The sequence below is a fragment of the Prinia subflava genome, chromosome 3 (assembly GCF_021018805.1).
Source record: "Prinia subflava isolate CZ2003 ecotype Zambia chromosome 3, Cam_Psub_1.2, whole genome shotgun sequence".
NCBI classification, from domain to species: Eukaryota; Metazoa; Chordata; class Aves; order Passeriformes; family Cisticolidae; genus Prinia; species Prinia subflava.
Window position 1 is genome coordinate 81453214 of NC_086249.1, and position 20987 is coordinate 81474200.

Genomic DNA, 20987 nt, shown 5'->3' on the forward strand with positions numbered 1-20987 from the left:
GTTTAGAAAACTACTTTTAGTAACTTATAAGCAATCATTAAACCTAAAGAGAAGTAGAACTTCATCAGTATGATGTTCCAGAATACCTCCAAATACAAGATAATGATGCAGGTGCAATCAAGGAGTAATGGCATAAAAAAATTGCAGATCAAAAGAAGCAGCAGTCTAACAAAACCTGTTATTTGTATGTCTACAAACAAGTAAGTGCTCTCTTTGGTTACTGGTTAACTGGACCTTTGCTTGCATATAAAAACAAACCAGAGTCTTACCAAAAAGAAAGATTCCCTTGCAGAATTTTGGCAGTTTAAAGGGCAGATGATGCAGTTAATTAAGAACATTTAAAATAACTTAAGATGACACAGAAAAAAGACACAGTACATCTAAAATCAAAGAAACGAGTGCCCTCTGCAGACAGTGAGGTAGAACTCCTGAAAACCTGACTGCTCCAGTTCTTGAAACAGTAGAGACTTTGAACTTGGTGTTCAGGTTATAGAGGATGGGCTGAGGTACTCCTTGTCTCAGGAGCAGAAATCCCATTTATTTTAGATACTTTACCACTTTCTGAAGTAATCTTCCTTTATGTTTTCTTTACTTGTGAAAAAGAGAGCAGTCGACAGAAAAGCAACTCAGTTTCCTCATAATGCAGTCTCTAACAAAATAAGTTTTGTCATACAATCGAGGTGATGATCACATCCTGGGAGCTGATTCCTCACATGTCACTCCTGTGACGTTCAGTTAACATCCCTGTCGTGAACACCACAGGTATGTTATTTTATTAGTTAGTTGTATGCTTATTTTCAGAAAAACTGAATTCTTTTTGAGGGTATCTGTGTGACAACACACAGATGATTGTTCCCAGTTGTGTGCTGAATCAAGTAAAAGCACCTCTACTTACTGAACAAGCCACACCATCGTGTTAAGATGATGTTAACAAATATGCTTATACAGCAGTTCTGAGCTTTAGTACAGAATCCATCTCTCCCAGTGTGCAGTACTCACTAATTGCTTACATCAACTCAGATTTCTACGTGATTCTTACCATCCTTAGATATGACTAGTAATGGTTCAGCTATTACAAACCATTTTTTTCAAGGTGGGTTTTTTTTGTGTTGAAATAAACTGGGGTCTATTTTTAGACTTTCCAAAATTCCATTTCTACTTCCAGAAATAGTTTTATTTTCTTAGTTTGACTTTAGACAATAATAATTAGATTTACCCCGCTGTGGTAATACATATGCATTTTATAACCGATTTCAAGCACGTATCTGTTTGCTGAAGCATAATTCATGGGCTCTGAAATTGATCTCTAGTTCTATTCCAGAGGAACCATTCCAGCCACTCCTAAAAATCAGGGAGTATGAATTTTCAAGTGAAAGTAACAATAACATTACTGCAAATTTCTTGTCATATAAATAAAAAGAACAAAACAATCTCACAATTAAGCAGGGTTGAAATACAAGTCTAAACACGCCTTAAGATGTTACATGTTTGACTTCAATTTTTTCAAATCTGAAATGGAAATATAATTAGCCTATAATATCTGAAACCTTTTTTTAAAGTGTTAAGTGGTGAAAGGAGCTAGAGACCTAGCTTACAAGCATTTACTGGTTACATACCAATGATGCCACCTACTGGCATAAGAGAAGATCCAATTTTTCTTTCTGAGTAATTTTTAAACTGAGCTTAATTTCAATACAATATTAATACCACTGGCTACCTTTTCCCTTACATTCATCTGAAGCAAATAATTTCTTTCATCCAAATTTCTCCACAAGCAAGGGGCAGGATTAGAACTGAATAGTGTTCTATTTGATATTTAAATATCAGCCCTCGTCTGAATATGGCAAAGGACCAGAATGTGACCATTTTCTTCAAAATGTAAACTCCAGAAACAGCAAAATTTCTCAGTTTCTAAAAATCATTGCCAAATACCAATAGAAAACACAAACTCATGAGGAAGTTCTACTAGTTCAGCCCCTATTAGAAATTCTCTCTATCCTTCCAAACCATATGTGTTTGCTAACCCTCAAAATTGATTAGCCAGTTGGAAACCACCTTCCTGGTTACCAAATAAAACAAACCTTTTACAGTCATACTGTTTTCTCAGGGCTATATGGAGTGTTGCACTCCAGTAATGGAAATACACAAGGCTATCAGAAAACATGGGCAAATTTATAGGCAATCTTTTCTGGAGATTGCACAACACTGGAAGAAACACAAGCTGCTATCTCATTTCTACCTCATATAGGTTGATACCTCTTATTTCACACTAGAGATGGTTTTGAGGAAAAATTTTAGAGCATTTTCTAGAATGGTATTCTATGTGCATGAGTAATTTATTCAAAATTGCTTGCATTACTCATTATAAACAAACCTTTGTGGGGTTGTTGTTTGGGTTTTGGGGGTCTGTTTGTTTTTGGTTTGGGGTTTTTTACATACTGTTTTCTCCTCTTAAAACAAATAAAGTCAGTCTCTGCTTTAAAACAAAAATCCTAATCTGGAGTTCATGGCTGAGACCAGTCCTCAAAATGAACTACTGGAAGCATGTCCCCATTTGCTGAAGTAAAAAGGTTGTCTACACTGGTGATCTGTTTCTGACAGCAGACATTATTGAATGGTCAGGGAATGAATGTATGGATAAGACTTGCATACAGCGATTATTCTGTAACATAACCTCTCTCTGATTCCAAATCTTTAGGACTTTTTGAGCAAGAGGTTGTTCAGCATAACTGTTAAACAAGATGGTCATGTCCTCTTATCATTATTCATCTAAGAAACAACAGCAACATAACCCTACCATCAAAACTCAAGTCTGAAAAGAATTTATCCAGTTACAATATTTCTGCCAATACAGATTAAAAATTTACAGAAGCTCATTCACAGCCTATTTTGCAACAAGGCTGTTCAGGCTGTGAGAATTTTTGCCTCAAAACCTGTTGTGGCCAGAAAAGTCAATCTTTGCTTATCTTTCATAGTTGAGTCATATACCTACCACTTAGGCACACACCTTATAGACTGCTGACGATGATGTTATAGAATCATTTCAGTAACAATATTCTGCTCTTTCTCTTTAACCCTGTTTTTGCAAGCATGTTCTTACAACCCAGCACACAAGTCATGTTTTGTCCTCTACCATCCCCCTAAAATCTTTATTCCTCTGACAGCTGAACTGGTCCTCCTTTCACATCTGGCTAGCAACAAGTAGAAACTGAAGCAAGTAATAGCTTCCTTGTTGGATTTTCATTCTCAATTCACTGAGTCTCAAAGTTGGACCTTTCCAAAACTATGATGGAATGCACCCTCTGGTATTACTAATCCAATGACACTGAGTGCTGTAGGAGCATAAGAAGAATGAACTTCAAAAAGTAGCCAGGCTCCTGCATTCTCCCTCAAGAGCCTGCCCAATTACTGTTGTCAAGGGCAGCAGACTGGGCTGAACAAACCACTCATCTGACACAGCAGGGAGATTTGGTCCCATAACCAATATCAATCATGCCATGTACTCTCAATCTCTTCTTGTGATTGACTTGCAACTTCCAGAAAAGACTCCTTACTTTTAGGAAATATAAATCCAAAGGGGAAGATGATGACACAAAATGAAACAAACAAACAAAACCACAACCCCCTTTGAATTATGGCCATCAGAGAAGAACAAAGATTTTTTTTCCTAACCACCTTCAACTCACCCTAAAAAGTACACCAGATATACTTCTGCTACCCTATAAAAAGCTTACTTCATGACTGCTCTGGACTGAATCTTCTCCATCATGAAGCTAAGAGAAATTTTGCATAGATGTTAAAAAATAGCAGAGGACAGCACTCTGTTTATAGTGGCAATGCAGACGGCTACTTTTAGAGACAGCATAGTACTTTTGTGTGTAGTTGCCAAAGTCAACATTTAAAGACTGCACAAAACCCTCTAAAATTACAAGAAGTACCAAAAAAGAAAAGGTACTACTTTAGTGAATAAATTCTGATATATATGTGAGTACTTTAGTGACAAATATTTGCAAGTTTAAGCTCTCATTAAGACTACAGAGCCTGCACATAAAACACAGACAAGCTAAAGACAAAATCCACAAACTGATGGAGCCAAGAGAAATAGTTGTTTCATCTCGATATTAAGAATTAGTCACTGTCTATTAACTTCACGGAACTCCCCTAAAAGCATTGAGATGCAGAAATTGACTGAGGGGAGTTCAGTTTTCTGTGTCATACATTGAGAGTAGAGCTCAAATCTCCAACTGGACAAAGTGCAGGGCTATAATAAACTACCCAATAACTTGAATTTATTTACAAAATTCTGTAAGGAATAAAACACCCTCCAATTTGTCTACTTAAAGAGCTATGTAATAATGGAAGAGTCATATTTCCAGTTCTTGCTGTCTAGACTGCACTGTTTTGACTAGATGTCCACTGACTGTAACAGGGTCTGGACGCCTATGTGGGTGTAAAATGTACCCTCCTAAAGTATCTGCCCTGAAAAAAAGATCACTTTTACTGCCCACAGGGTTAGGACATACAGTACAGCTGTTAAGCATCAGGTACCTACTTGCACACTTCTTTAGCTCAGGGGCATGTGTCTGTGTTCACAGAAATACACCTCCGCCCTCAGTGCCCTCTCCACCAAATGCAGAACAGCACAGACTAGTGGGATCCCCCCCTTTTGTAAAGCAATGTGTATTTTTGACAAGGAAATGTCCAAGACAGAGTCTAGTGAGATGCCAATAAAATACTTGCTGGATCTAGTAGTGGTGACAGAAGTTAAATGTTTCCTGAAAGGGTATATAAAATACTAGAGCAGTAATACTGAAAGAGTTGACCTGAACTGGACTACAGGTTAATCTGGGAGTACTGGAGTATTCCAACAATGCTTAAAGCCAGTAAATTAGTCAACAGTAAGGTTTACAGACAGTAAGTATATGTCTGTCCTAATATAAATTGCACTTTACTTCATACAGGCTATCAAAGGACACCATCTGCTACACACAAGAATAAAGCAGACTGTCATTATTTGGAAGCAACAACAAAGGAAAACAGCCATTTCACCAACATATATTGCGAGATGCCTATGAACCAGACAAGATATTGCATAGAAAAATTACTGATCTCGCCATACAAAAATGACTGACACTTCACTTGGGAGTCACACACACTGTTTTAGTCACTTGTATTCACAAGAAAGTTGATGAAAGCAATCAAACAGGCTCAAAGGATACAATAAGGAAACCACAGAGGACAAGGAGCACATCTGATGAGCAATCTAGGAAACAGTGGCTAGCTGGCCTGTCAAACTAGTAAAGACTGTTAAGATACTCAGTTGTTATTTATAAGGAGTACATAAACATGCTGAAGAAAATTATTAACCTGATAAACAATTGTCACCAGCAGAATGCATAAACTGCCAAGAATATACTTTACTGGAATTAAGAGAAGAGTTCTACAGTCTTGCTATGGAAACAGTCCTCCTGTAAGAATACATGAAATGTCTTCAAATGTAGCATAATCAGTTTACAGAACAGGTTACATGACATAGCTGTCCAGAACTTCAGTGTCGCTTCTGTTTTTTCCCCAAACTTACGCTACCTGGGAAAGTGCAGCTCCTAACTCCTCAAATGTTTAGGTACTCTCAGTTTTTTAGCTCACGTATCAAATTCAAGTTCAAATTTATATCTTGTGCTTTATTAAATTGCTTCATGATATTACATTATCATGCATGCACAGGCATTATCTGCAAGCCAAAACAGTTCTGTTCACATTATATTTTGAGATAACCTTACAGCAGAGTGGATGCACTATCATAAAAACTGTCATAATCCATTTTAAATTCTACCCTCCTGCAATTTTTGCCACTTGCAAAAACACAGTGCCTCGAAGATGTTTCAGAACATCCTGGTCTTTATACTTAAACACAAGCTACACTAAGGAGATCACATATGAGACAAACCACCACTGAACTTCACCTGCAATTTTTAAGATAATTATAAACCACAGCAAATCTACAGTTTGCTTACTAATCATGTAACTAAAGAAAAACTTTACAAAAACTATGCTAAGAAAGCAGTTTAAAGCCAGTAAAATGCATAACAACTAAAAATCAAGAAATGGAGAGTCTTACTAAGAATTGTGCTCTTACCTTTTCCAGGACTTAGGTTTTGGTCTATAAACACCTTAAGCTCTCCATTGGCTTCAATTAGTCCAGCCTGTTAAAGAAAGCAACTTTTATTAAATTTACAGACACAGATAGTCTTCTATTGGTAAAGATGAAAGGTATCTTACCAGTAATCTCTACTGCCACCACTCTCATTTTGTCACAAATCTGCCACTGTGTACTCTCTGGGGTACAGCATTTGTCAAATTTTAAGGTCTTGATTTTATAAACACCATATTCTTTAAAAGCAAGCAGAAAATCAGTTTATACCTGCCTTGGTATTTGTGTCCTAAGCTCTTACAGTGTGTATGCACTGTTTTAAGAGACAGCTGAACACCCTTCTAATCTGAACCACTGACATCTGGAACTACACCTTTCTCTCTGTAGATACTACTCACGTAATACACAAGGTAAAAACATCAAGCAAAAACAGTACAGGCAGTGGAGAGTGGTGAGCCACTTTAATCAGGAAAAATATCATTAATAAGAAGTATCTTGAGCCTTTCAATTATTATTTTTTTAAAGATCAGAATACAAACCTTTTAAGTGAAAAAGCTACAGGGTGACAAGGTTTACAAAGTCATCACCATCCTTTGAGAAACCTCATAGTAGTGATTACTTTTCAAAATACTACTATTTTTTGAACAGAGAACAGGATGGAGTAATTTCTTTGTATCTCCAGACAAATCAGTTTTGAAAAAAAATTAGTGAACACAGGGCACAGTGTTTCCATTCAGAAACAACAGCAAGAAAGTGAATACCTGTACTTAACCACAGTGTAGCATATGGTGTTCCAGAGGCTGCAAAGTCCTGAGCTGCACTTTGCACTGAGCAGGTACACGCAGGCTGACAATTCTGAGCAAGAATCAAGTGCTTTGCTGTCAGTCAGCAGCAAAGCTTCTCCCTTAGAAGTCTATCTGAAGAGCCCTGCCAGAAGTCTGGGGAAACAAGGGAGCCACTAGATGATGCTGTGGAGCCATTATTATCCAGGTGTATCAGACCAAGGATTTCTTACCAGAGACGGGGAACTTAAAGAAAGAGGAAACTTTCTCTCCTCAGTGAATGGGGAGAGAAGATGATGGAGCACAGTGGACAGGCTGGAATTCCACAGAAGACAGATTTTGCTAAGGGGGGCATAAAGAGCAGGGGCCTGTAATGGATGGCAGCAATGAGGACCTGGTCACACAGAGAAAACTAAAGTGAGCAGACAGTAGAAGTGACGGACAGAACGAAGAGTCTGTGGCAGTTCTGCCCTGCATTTCCCCTTCCCAAAAAGTAACACAATAGCATAGTTTTAGGGAGGCCACCACCAACTTTTCAGTTGTTCCATAGCACTGGCTGTCATCCTTCTTGCCCACAGCAGGGATTTCTAAGACCCAGTTGAACAAAGGATGGTTTTACTACCCTATTCCCAGGCACCAGAACTCTTTATCACACTTAACTAGGTAATTCAGAAAGACAACAGACTACATCAGACACTTCTAAAGAAAAAGGTATACTCATCAATACTCGTCTCATATTGTGTACAGAGATGTTATCAGAGCTACACTACAAACAGAGTGACATTCCAGAACACTGGAATCCCATGGGAAAATATGAAGGAGAATTTTTGGGTAAGTGTTACCTTATATTCCTATTCTACCTGAATTTCACAACAGAAGTGTTAAACGAGACAGGAAGTGCAGTCTCATTGTCATCATTTCTTTCAATGCAATACACAAGTTTGTATTCCACAGCAGAAAGAGGCATGTACTCAGGACACCTGCAAATTCTTTTTTCCGTGAGAATAAATAAAGACTATAAATGAGACCGGAAAAGTATTTAATATATTGTGGTTTTGATCAGAAAACCACCAAGAAAATAGCCATTTTAATCTGTAATGTCTTTCTTTTAAGCACATGAATTTAATTATTTTGAATTATTAAATCCAGTCATTGGTTTAATAGGCAAAAGCAAACTTGCACCAAGTGTACGTCAGTTACGGTAATATTCCAAAACCAAATATTTAAGCTGTGATATTCAGAAAATTCAAGGACTAATGCAAACCACTATTTCAGTAATTGTAAAATTAGGCAATTCACTAATAAACTACTTATTGGTCCCTTCCATTTTTATTTCTTTCAAACTAGAATGTCTCCAGCAGAATCTTTTCTATCCCTTTTACGTAAATGGACCAACATCATAGTATCAAATTATCTCATAAGCTTCAAGTCTTCTTCTGTATAATTAAAACATACAGTGAAAAAATATTACCCAAAACAATATGCAACTCCAAAAACCGTAATTTAATGTAGTATTACAAAGACTCAGGTTAATGATACATGCCCTATACCATGTTTTTCAACAGTCACTGAAAAACTAGAAAACTTTGGGGAAAAAACACCACACAATCAATAAAAGAAAACAATTTTGGAAAATTCAGAGACTAGCAATCACTGAATAACAAGAAGAATCCCCTCAGGGACCACAAAACTACTAAGCAATATAGAAGTTACAGTTCCACCACCTTTCTACCAGCATCCTACTAAAGGTTCACTTCTAGCAGTTAAAATCGCATGTAAACATTCAACTCATTTGTAAGCATCTGCTCAGAAAGACTCCAAGAAAGCTATTTGGAAAGAATACAGTGAACCCCATAGCAAAATAGTACCCCCAGCTGCTACTATTCATCGTGAAAACTCATTTCTAGTGAAAATTCTGTTATTCCAGCCCCAGTATGCTCTTCACACTTCTGGATACACTTTTAATTCTAAGGTTAGCAAAATTTATCCCTGCTTGAAGGGACAAGTTTTGGTCAAAGAAAACAGAAAAGCGAAACTTCCATCCTATACAGAATTCTGGTGTCTTTGCTCTGAAATGGAAACACTAGACAAAACATCTCAGTGTGCATTTTGAGGACATTCTCGCTATTTTTCAAGGCAGGTTATTTTGGAGGAAGCACCACGATTACTCCTACAGGACCTATGTAGCATAGCGTCCAAAAGAAAGAAAGAAAATAGAGGAAAATGTAACTATAGCTCCCATTCTGTATATTATAGTCACAGGTTCACAATGAACCAAAAAAAAAGAAACCCAAAACAACACCAAAACCAATCCTCCTCCCTCCCCATCCCACCCCACCAAAACCTCCACCCAGGAAAAAGTATTGGATTTTCCCCAATGGAAAGGTAATTTTCTGTCAGGAAGGGTTCAGACATCAAGGAAATTCTGTTTTCTGATGAGAAAATACACTTAGTTTTTAGGCCTTATCAAGCTACTTGTAACAAGGTATTTGGATTTTTACTATTTTCCTTTGTATTCCACAGTTTCTTATCTTCTCATGATTCTCAATCTCAAGATGCGTTACATCTTTTGATGGTGATCCTGGGGCTGTTTGAAATAATAATGCTCTTAATACCTGATTTTGGAAGCCTATGTTGCAACTTCACAATTCAGCTGTGTTCTCCTCTTTGAAGACACATGTTGGTTATGTCTACTTCTCTACGGCTACAAAAAGAAATCCCTGAAACCCTAAACAGGATACAGATACAGCCTTCATCCGTCACACACTACAACAAAGCCAACAATGATTTTAAAAAACAGCTTTTGACATCCAACACGGCATCTAAACTGTAATAAGTTAATATCTTCCCACAGAGCACCAGAAAGGAGGGTAAAGCCCACTGGACAGATTAGTAGATCTGGTAATTTGAACCGTGGAAGCTGTGGTGGAGATCCCAACCATCACCGAAGTTAGGGCTCAGCTCATTGTTCAGAGCTCCTAAGGAAAAGAAATTAACTGAAGGGCTAAACACATAAAAAAATCAACTAAAGTTAGCTTTGGCCTGCTATGAGATCATTGGCAGGCCTAAGGACTGGGAAGTCTATTTCTGTTTTGTTTACAAGTGAAAACTGAAAAGCAGTACAAGTGCCCTCAGCCTGAAAATCAGTAAACTGAGAAGTATCTTTTTGTTCAGACTGAAGTTCATCTGAAACAAAATTTTCTGAAGATGCAGAGAATTTCAGTTACTTAAAAATCCCTGCAGATTATGAGAGAATAATTTAGTATCTTACTAACAAGCTACTATTTGCAGTCTCTGAAGTTATGCACTAGAAAAATCAACATCCTTGCAACAAAAATATAATTTCTTCCACAGCTTTTCAGCCTCAAAATTCAATTTGTTAATAAAAAATGGCATCAAATTATTCACTAAACCTTTAAACTAAACAGGAAAATATGCAAGATGAATTTGCACTAAAGGACAAAGAAGCTATAAAAGCAAGACATTTATCTGACAAAAGCAAGACTGAACGAGTACATGTGCTATGTATATCAGATCTAGCCCGAGAGGCACGTTGCCCCACACTACTTTAAATAAGTATGGGGAAGAGAAGGGTGCTTTTGTGCCATAGAAAATACCTCTTCTACCCCGCTTCTAAGTAATGAGCATTTTAAGAACACTACCAGAAAAAGGGCTGAAAGAAGAGCAAAAAGGGTAGAGATACACAGAAACAGAGTTACGTGCTACAAGGTTTTTTCTCAGAACAGAAATTTTGAGTTAACAGCAGATTAAGCTCATAGAGCATGGAGGCACAGGGCTGGGTTTGACGAAGAAATACAGGTGCCAAAGATACTAGAATGGTTAAAGAATGGGAGTCAGAATGGGACAGTCTGAAAGAGAGACAATTTTGGGACTGGCTGGAAAAGACACAAAAATGAGCTAGAAAATCAGATGGAAGATGGCAGAATTAGGAGCTGAGGTAGAGAAACTGTGAGTCACTGAAAAAGTACAGGCAATACAACTGATGAGAACCTTTAATGGAAAACAATGAGATCAAATCCTGTGAGAAGAAGGGAAGGACACGGGAAGTGGGAAAACGAATACAATCTAAACTACAACTGAAAGGGGAAATAAACTGGGACTCAGACAGAGAAGTTCAAAATAAATTAGGAAAGAAATATCTACGACAGAATCAGAAAATGGAGGAATTGGGAAATTAAAGCAGTTCCACCCAGAGCTTGTCAAAGGCATTTGGAGCTGTTTGGTTGATGGCTGGACTTCTTGATCTTGGAGGTCTATTCCAACCATAACAATTCCACAGTTCCATGACCCGGATGATGCCTCTGCTGTGTACAGGCATTTGCAAGGTCTACCAGCAAACAACCACCAGTTTTGCAGTTTGTGCAGAACTGCACCTAACTCAATCCATGAGGATTGCACCTAACTCAATCCATGAGGATCCCCAGTCATTTTAGAGGCAATGTGTCTAAAGGCTCCAGGCCATGCAATTTTACCATGGGCCACTTTATTGACAATGCAGGGTTCCTTTTTTTGTTTGCCTTAATTCAATATCAGGAAGCAACAGAAAATAAGCAAAGTTACAAAGTGGAATTGGAATAAAGCTTATAATCAGAAATAAACAACCTTATTTTAAGACTGCTTAAACAACCTTTACTCTTCTTTCACCCATATCCATATGCAAATGTCACTTATAACAAGATGATAATGAACAACACTTCCCATTGGTTTCTCATCTCATGCAGGGATCACAGCAAACATGCTCTGGGAATGAATTATTATGCAACTGCAAAAGATTATTTTTATTAGACTTATTTTGCAAAAATTAAAAGGCAATCAAGATATTATGTACAGGAATATTGTAGAAAAGGGCAGAAAGTTCTTATATTTAAAACATTTACATTTCATTCTGAAAATGAAACCAGCGAAAACTATTCTTTACTGTATAAATAACATAAAAACTTTTTAAGTTGGCAACACGAGTCTGATTATTCTAAATTCTCAGATGTGTTGTTTTACTGTGTTTCAGTAGCCTTTTTCTGAAACAAGAGATAATCATCCTCAGTTCATGGCAGTATCTTTGAGATTAATGTGTCTGCCAACCACGCAGCAATGAGCTACACCATAGAAATGAGCTTTCCAAAGAGTACATTTGAATTCTTAGCACCTTAACTAACAATGCATAGTCAAAGCACTTAAAATAAAGGTCTGGATACTACAGAATTGTGAAGGCAAAGAGCTAAATACAGGTGAGAAGCTCAGTCAAGCACTGTCAATCTTCATCTGAATACCAGCTCTGCTGATACTGCAGGTAAACTAAGCTAGACACTGAGTAATACACAAAATGATACCTGAGGTTTCCTTTATTGCAGAGTACGTCAAGACCATTAGCTTCTTGGCTGTTCTTTCTGATATGAGCAACAGATCCAGAATTCAGCAAAAATTAAACTAAGAACTCATTTTGAAGACAAGTCAAATGGTGGTCCTGTCTAAGCAGCAAACAGATCAAAAACACCTCCAAAGTCACTCCATGGTATTGCTTCTTACTGGAATTAAATTGCTCAAGTGATACCACCCTTGCAAAACTCAAAGCTGATGTCCCCAAAACTAACTGTGAAACTGTAAGAACGAAGCAGAATTGAATACGAGACACCTAGCAGTGAATATGACATCAAAGCACTGGTTTTCCACTTTTACAACATAAATTAATCAGAAAATAAAATTATCCTCAGTATGCTCCTGGACTAAATACTCATATGTGGAGGTAGCAGCAGCAGCCACTTCCACAACTACATCCTGCAACCCTTCTAGGTCTGACTATAAAAGACTGTTGTTTTTCCAGCCAAACCAAGACTTCAGAGCAGCCTGCTCACCAGCATCTGAACCACAGCTGAAATCACCAAGTAACATTACACAGGACCCTTCCAGAAGCATTTGCCTCACCAACATCCTTATCAGTGTGTTACAAGGCTAGAGTAGCCCACAGTGAAACTTCCAACCAAGTCTGTGTAAGCAATAATGCAATACCGCAATCCTTCACAAACGTAATGTAACACAAGGCAAGTGGCCAGAAGCATTTTTGGGGAATATGGACCACTATCCATCTTTAAAATCACGTTGTCTGCCACCTGAGAACCATTTCAATGTAGACAACATTTGGCAAAATTTGATCCTTTCTTCTTCCCACTCCTAATTAGCCATAATAAATCTCCATTAGTAGATATCCACACAATCAAACGCAAACATTAAAACAAGTGATCCCCAGCATAACTTAACTTCTAAAATCTGCATTTTTGCTGAGCCTGTTACCATCACAGTGTAGTTGTCCAGTAAAATACTGCAACATACCTATACAAAGCCACTAGCATTAACTGGCACATACAATTAACAAAGTTTAACTTACAGGCTACAAGAAAATGCTTCACTTAGACAAATAAATTGGCAAAGTGGCAGGCAGCTTCTGAGTCGCTTTTTCCTGATTTTATAATACAGACCAACATAGGAAAAAACAGCTCTGACTGTGTACAGGGAATGTACAAAAGAGACCTTAAAGATCATTTTCCTTCTGCCTTCTTTGAAAAAGCAAATTAAAAAAATTAGCAACATTCAAAATACCAAACAGAGATGCCTTTTTAGATGACCTAATTTCATAATATTATTTGATCACTAGTTAGCAAACTTCTGAACATGTTAGAACTCACTAAAGGCAAACAGAAGCAGATCAAGCTACTGAACTAAAATGATGATATCAAAGAAGGTGCATGACCACTTGAGATTCCTCAAAGACTTAACTTCTCTAGTCCGTCCACTGAAATTACCAGCAAATAACCAAAAAATAAAGATAAAAAGGAGAAATGCATGCTGGTATTTTAAGAGAAGTCTGAAAAATGTTTTGAAGACTTCTCAATACTTTCTAGGGATTCAAAGTGCATCATGTAAAAAAGATGTACAATAAAGTGGTTTTCCTACTTCCATTGGGTTCCTGTTTTTAATCCATCCCAAACTTAACTTTTTTAGACTCACTCAAGACTGATGTAGAAACATCACACGGAAGTTATTAAAAAGTACAGCTTTTGTGGTGTTCTGTCCAAAAAAAAAAAAAAACAAAAGCAGAGATTTTGACTTTCCACAAAAACAGCAGCACTATTAACCTATCCAGTAAATTGTGTGAAGAAACCAGTTTGCTGTGGGATTTTTAAATATTCTTTGAGCAAAATATTTACTAATACTGTAATAAATACACTGTATTAAGCTACATACCTGAATGTACTCTGAATACTCAACTAAAATAAACCACCAGCGTTAATTCCTGCATCCATACATCTCTTAAACAGTAATGTTAGATCAGGTGATGAACTTTTTATACTTTTTATGGCGTGTCCTCGTATTTCCACATGTTCATGGGGCTTCCTTTGCAAAACTGGACTTATGTGCCATATCTATTGCTCAGTAAGATTCAATTAAGTATCACAAAAAATGAAAGAAATACAATAATTTTTATGCAAACTAGGCATCAAGAGAAAAATCACTCAAAATAATTCAAGCAAAACATGACAGTAGAGCATAATTTTTAAAAATAAATTTAAAAAACTAATTTTAGAACAAGCAGTTCCAAAGTCAACACCACTGTCAGTTACCCACGAAACAGTAACTCAAGAACACCTCTCAAAAAAGGTATTGTAATCTGTGAGAAATTCTGAAGGCTAACAGTGGTGTGTCAGTAGCTATTGAAATTTTTTTTCAACTTCAAATTCTCTGTGAACAATTTTTTTTTTAAATGGCTTGAAGCAGCCCATCCTCTAATGGTGAAAAACAGAAACAATTGCAAACAACGGGACTAGATAAGAATATTTCATTTACATGAAATGAAATTCACCTATTCTGCTAAGTGTAATTTTGGAGATCAGAAGGAACCGTACTCATTCCTTTTATCTAGCCCCTTTCTCTTCAATATTCACTGTAAACCATCCATTAGACTACCCTCAATAACAGATTCAGTTCCTGCAAGTGGTTATATTAAGAGTATGGAAATTTGGCAGAAAATAAACTTCACTGCTCCTGCTTCTTCTCTCCTATGTCACCCTGAGAAAAAATGGAGAAAAGATCCACAAGCTTCTCTTTCCTTATAGCTCCTCAAGAGGCCTGAACAATTCAGCAGTGACAGAAGTAACTGAGGGGAGAAACATGGTCACCGCAAGTTGGATCTTCAGCCATGTTACAGAGAGTGGTAGTTTAGTGGTAGAAGGTACATTAACCAGTGGTACTAAAAAAAGAATTTATTGTCTTAATTTACAGATAATTCTCAACATATAACTGAATATAAAAGTGGCCAGCAAGCAGTTCTCAGTCGTACATTAGAACCTGGGAAAAAAATTAATCCATCAAATTTGCCTTCTTGCTACAGTAATTTGTTCTACTTCATTCAGTGCTGCATGCTGCCTAGCTTTTAGGCATGCCAAGGGTGGATGGGTGACCACTGCACAGAGGGAATTGCTTTCCCCCCACACTATTACTCCCATGAATCCAGTAACAGAACGAGCAGACTGAGGACCTTGGCTGTACCTTTGGCTCCTTCAGCTCCTGCCTGGAAGGTGCCACATTTGCAAGTAGTGGAAAGCTCACAGGACATGAGGCAAACTCAGAGTGACACTGATTAACCAGAAAAAAGAGTTCTGGGTAGGATGAAGTTTCTAGAGACTGCCCATATGCAATGACCAAGAAATTTCCCCCACAGTGCAAATGTACGTGTAAAACTGTATCAAAAACTACTGACCTCAACTCGTCATCCAGATTCTGGAGAGCAACGCAATGATCCCACTCTCAAGGTACGCAAGATACAGCAATTGCTGCTCTCCTGTCCACACATATTTTTCCATTGTTTCTTTAAATTGCACAAACAGTAAAGTCTTTCTAGGAACTGAGATGTCCTGAACTGAATGTGACATACCACATCTGCCTGGTTCTGAATTAGAAAATTGCTCCTCAGCTTCACACAGTGTTCATAAACTCAAAAATGGCTGTGCTTATTGCTATGACAAGATCCCCTACCCAAAACATAAACTGATATACTTATGGGTCCTTTAACCTTCACAATCTAGTATTTGTTTTTGCATTATTGTTTTTAAGTTATCCAGCTATAACATTGTGATTATGCACTGAAACTCTACCTGCAGGCTCTTAATTAGTGTGCTACATATGAATGCATCTTTTTTCCCCCACCTCATAGCTTCCTGATTACTGTGAGGAAAACAAAGTATTTTGCATAAAACCCCAAAATATAAATGAAAAAAAAATTAAAATCAATGCTTTGCTGCTTATTTCCTCTTGATTGTACACTCTGAAAAGCATTAGAGATACATTTTAAAGTAATACATAACAGAATTTAGATATAGTTCATAAACATTATTTTGCTAGCTTTACTGATCACTACTTTTGCAATTCTGTAATACTTTACAAAAACATTTCACTGTTTTTGTCAGTACTCTCCACCACACTCCCCGATTTGTTCAATTATCCAGTAAAGTCTCAGTCTGCAAACTCTTACAAGTATTTGACTCTTCTAGCAGGTCTTATCAAATTACAGTTTTTATAAAGAGGCATCAGAAGAACTGGAAGGGAGCAATAAAAGGAAAAGTGCTCTCCTGCAGCAGGCAGGAAGAAGCTTAAATTAGGAGCGTGTTCTGTTGTGGTGCACTGTCTCCACACCTTCCCCTTCCGCAGGGCTCCCTGCTCCGGTGTCACCACAGGACAGTGGCCCCGGCAACGCAGGACACCAGCGGGATGCACATCACACCTGCACTCCCGGGCTGGGGCACTCTGAACACGCCTGGCTAAGGAAATGCCACCTGAAGCCCAGCCTTAGGATTGCAGCAGCACAGCCCTTCCCACAGTTTAGCCATCTCAGCTCTGCTGAGAAGAAGGGAAGGAAGGAGCAGGAGCAATCATCTATGCCACCTTCTTCACCACTACATCTCACAGACATTTACAGCACTTGATGGGTGACATGGCAGAACCACAAGCCATTAATCACAGCAATATTTTCACATCAGCATCTTTAAATTTACAGCAACACAGGTTTTCAGAGACTCAGTGCCCAGAAATTTAGTGATACTGTCTGTATCTTGCTTATTTCCATTATTCTGCTTGAAAAGAACTTGAACTTTGAACAAGAAAATGGAAATAAATTTCTTCCCTGAAAATTAAAAAAGTGTTATGTCAATTAACATCCCCATGTTATAGCATTAAACCACAATTCAGAGGGTCCATATTTAGACCTAGATATTTCAAATTTCCCAACACTCACTACACATTTCAAGTGTCATGTAATGGTGGGTACAGTCTGCAAAAAGGTAATTTCTTTCTTCGTATTTCTTCCCTGAGGCAGGTTTAAAGTATATGTAGATGTTTTTTAAGAACAGGTTAGACAATATTCAGCTAAGATTTCATACTCTTTCTAGCTACCTGTTCCAGTGTGCAAGAACACTTAAAATTTTACCCAAAACCTGACCTAGATTTTCATTTTTCCAAATTCATTTATTACTTCTTTAATAAAGATACTGAAAGCAACTTCCTTTTGTATCTCTAGCAACTTCTCCCATTTCTTAAGTTTACTATGAGGTAGGTTATTCCTTCCTTTCTTCCTTAACTACTCCCTTTACTAGAATAAACTAGATCTTTCAAAAATAAAGTTTGTTCTTAAATATCTTATTCTCACTTAGACCTAGTAGGACATTCATCTATATTTCCCAGTGCTAGCAACTCTTCATTAGTTGATCTCTCTCCCAAAAGCTGATACTAAACAAATGTACTTTGGTATCTCAATTACTTTGAACTGTTTCAATTTGATCTCCTAGTCTAACACGCCACTTTCGTTTTCTTCCCGCTTATATGGCCTATCATTCCCTGAACTCTGCTATCTGTAATGTACTTGGCCACCCTTATCTCTTCCAGGCAAGCCTGGAGTGACTACGTATGTCTGGTTGCTTCTCCGTACATCAGGATGTTTTTCTGTTGAACTACTGAAATTCCCTACAAGATTATTTTTTTAAACCAATCACTCTTTCATGGAAATTCCCGCTATTTGAACGCTGCAACACTCCACATTAGGTTGCAACCTGCTGTTTTACCAGTGAGTTGTATCACTTTTCTTTAGCTTGCATGCTGTTGTTTATTGGGGCTTTTGGAGTTTTTTTGAAGGGGAGATGTATTCTAATTTGAATACAGACTAGTACATTGTCTTACTTTCAACAAGAAAACACAAAAGCCCAATTATATTAGGTATGAACAACGACATCTTAAAGGCAGAATAAACTGAATTTTTTTCAATAAGTACTGGAAGGGGTGAAGAGCTAACATGCTCCATGAGGCAAGTGACAGAATCAAAGCCACAAACCTTTACGGCAGCAATAATGGACATCTATGGTGAAAGTTCCCAAAGACTGTTTTTACAGACACTAACGAGCATCTTTTGGTAGACAGGGATAAACAATGAACACATATGGAGAATGAACCATCTTCCCTCAAATGTCTGATGCCTTCTTGAACTCAAGAAAGGCAACGTTAGTTGACAACAGTAGTCAACGACAGCCTCGCCATCTGAACAACACTTGCTCGTTTTTTTTCAGTCCAATCCAAACCCAAGCTGTTTCAGTGTTCAATATGAATGCACATAATGAAAACGGCCCAAGTGCTGTTATTAGCATAGGGAATTCTCAAGATTAATCACTCTGAAAAAATGGCAGCAGATCTGAAGCCAGCTTACGCTGTCTACAGGAAAACAGCCTAGGCTTGATGCACATTATAGAAAAAGTTCCACATATTCATTAATGCTAGCTATTATAAAGCATGACCCCATTTGCTTTTGTTAATACAAACATTCTATGCTTCCACATTTTACGTGCTACAAATATACTTACATCTTTTGCCATGTTACCAAAGACTAAAAACCAGTCGTCTTAAAATCTTGATGTCTGCAGGACACAGGGACAATGCTATTTTCTGGAAAGCAGAAAGCAAAGACAGCACCAGCTATAAAAAATGAAAGGAGGGAAAGTTTTTACAATAGAAATTATTGATTACTACCAGGTACAATATAGGTTTCGTTTTGAAGAAAACCACGTTTTCAAAAAGAGAAAAGTTTCCCATCACCACCTTTTCGTCCCTTGAGCCCCACGCTCACGTGTGGGGGGCACTCCTCTCCGGAGGGCGGGGGCGAGCCGTGCCCCGGCAGGGAGAGCCCTTCCCCCAGCCCGTGCCCGACCCCACGCGAGGCCGGTCCCTGTCCAGCTGCGCCCCTTCCAGCACCGAGCGCGGGCAGCGTTCACGGCCTCCTCCTCCTCCCCACCCCCATTTCCAGCAGCAGGCACAAGTAGGCCCCAGGGGCAGCTCCCCCCGGGGCCTTCCAGCCCCGCTTTTCTCCTCCTCCTCGCAGGCGGGCGGGCCGCGGCCGCACCGGGCGGCACAGACCGGCGGCCGCCCCTGCGCCTCGGGCACTCCGCGCCCGCCCGCGCCCCCCGACCGGGGCCTCACCGCCCGGGCAGAGCCCTGAGCCCCGCGCCGCCTCCCCCCGGCAGCGAGGGGCCGCGCTAATCGCTTCGGCGGCGGTGGCGGGGGCGCGGGCAAGGGGGGACGCGCCCGGCGGCACCGCCGGCGGCCGCGGGGGGAAGGGGCGGCGGGCGGAGTGCGGGTCCGCGCCGTACTCATCCCCATCGTGCCCGACCCGCCGCCGTCCCACGCAACCCCCGGTGCTCCCATCCTCGGGCGCGGGCTGCCCGCACCTGAGCGGCCGAAGGCAGAGAGAGCCGGCTCCATCCCCCGCCGCCGCCCCGAGACAGGGACTCGGAGCGCGGAGCGGGAGCACCCTCCGCCCGCCGCCGCCGCGCTGCTGCCGCCGCTTCTGCTGCTGCCGCTGCGGAGGCGCCCGACTGCACATGTGCGGCGGCTGCGCGGGCCTGGCGGGAGGGGGCAGGGGCGGGGGGAGGCGGCGGGACACCGACATCGGCAGCCCGGGAACAGGGGAGGGAAGCGAGGAGGGAGGAGAGGGCACCGGCAGGGACCGCCTTCCCCCCCCAACCCGCGCTCCGGGGGAGGGGGTGCAGGGAGAAGAGGCGGCGGGGAAAGAGGGTCTCCCCAGGCGGGCTGTCACTTCCCAGCGCGCCTCTGCCCCCGCCAGCCCGCCGGGCTCCCGGCCGGCCGCCCCCGCGCGCCGCGGCCCCGCACACCTGCCCAGCGCCGCTGCCGCCGAGGGGCTGCCCGCGGGAACGGGGGCGATGCGGGTAAACGAGCGGGGACGAGCGAGCGCAGCGATCCCCCCCTCCCACGGACCCTGCGCGCGCGACCCCGCCACTCTTCCCCCGTCTCTTATTTTTTCTTTTATTTTTTCTTAATAAAATTAAAAAAAAAATTGAAACTTACACTTTTGTGCGTCCCCCTGACGCTGCGCGCTGACGTCACGGGCGCGGCGCGCCTCGCACGGGCACACGCGGAGCGGCCAAGCCAACCCGCCCGCCCGCCGCTCCAAGGCGCGCAGGGAGCCGCGCATGGAGCATGCGCGGGATTTTCGCGCCTTCTTCCGACTCCCCGCCCGCCCGCGGTGCCGAGCGCTGCCCGCGGGCGCGGCCGCGCTGCCGGCGCGGAGCGGGACCCGGCGGGGCTGGGCCGTGCGGTTTCGTTGCCACAACATCCTGCTGTCGGTGCTTCCTCATCGCGTCGAGTCCGGCCGTTACTCGGGCGAAGTTTCGCTTGCAGCGATCGTTGCTAAAATTAGGGATTTTGTGGCAATCCAAGCGAGTTTCCCTGCGGGCGGTTGCAGCTCTTAACCTTGCGCCCAAAACTAAAGCACCTCGGGGCTGTGCAGCCTCTGGGTGCAGTGACGACCGCAGGAACAGCATGTTAGCGAGGGTTGTGTGATGTAATTACATCATTGTCCTGTAAGTTTTGGGGGGAAAACAAACAAACAAACAAACCACAAAAAAATCCCAAACACCAAAACCTGCAGCGTTGCTGGGGGCTACAGAGGCAGAGCCGTTGTAGTGGAAAGTGCAGGAAAGCAAAGAAAG

General features: G+C 40.6%; 1 protein-coding gene across 6 annotated transcripts in view; it reads right to left on the minus strand.

Moving 5' to 3' along the window:
• The window catches only part of TFDP1 (transcription factor Dp-1), a 40229-nt gene extending 19756 nt beyond the window's left edge, over window positions 1-20473 (minus strand). The window contains exons 1-3 of one of the 6 annotated variants that reach the window (XM_063392722.1): window positions 20344-20473; window positions 18846-18927; window positions 6137-6203 (exon numbers count right to left, since the gene is read on the minus strand). In XM_063392722.1, the coding sequence (XP_063248792.1) occupies window positions 6137-6203; window positions 18846-18857 (79 nt within the window). In that variant the 5' untranslated portion in view covers window positions 18858-18927; window positions 20344-20473. Of the gene's footprint in view, window positions 1-6136; window positions 6204-18845; window positions 18958-19080; window positions 19230-19706; window positions 19856-20343 lie in introns of those variants that run through there. The other 5 variants (XM_063392721.1, XM_063392725.1, XM_063392719.1 and 2 more) reach the window with 5 other exon arrangements.
• Between the last annotated feature and the right edge of the window lie 514 nt (window positions 20474-20987).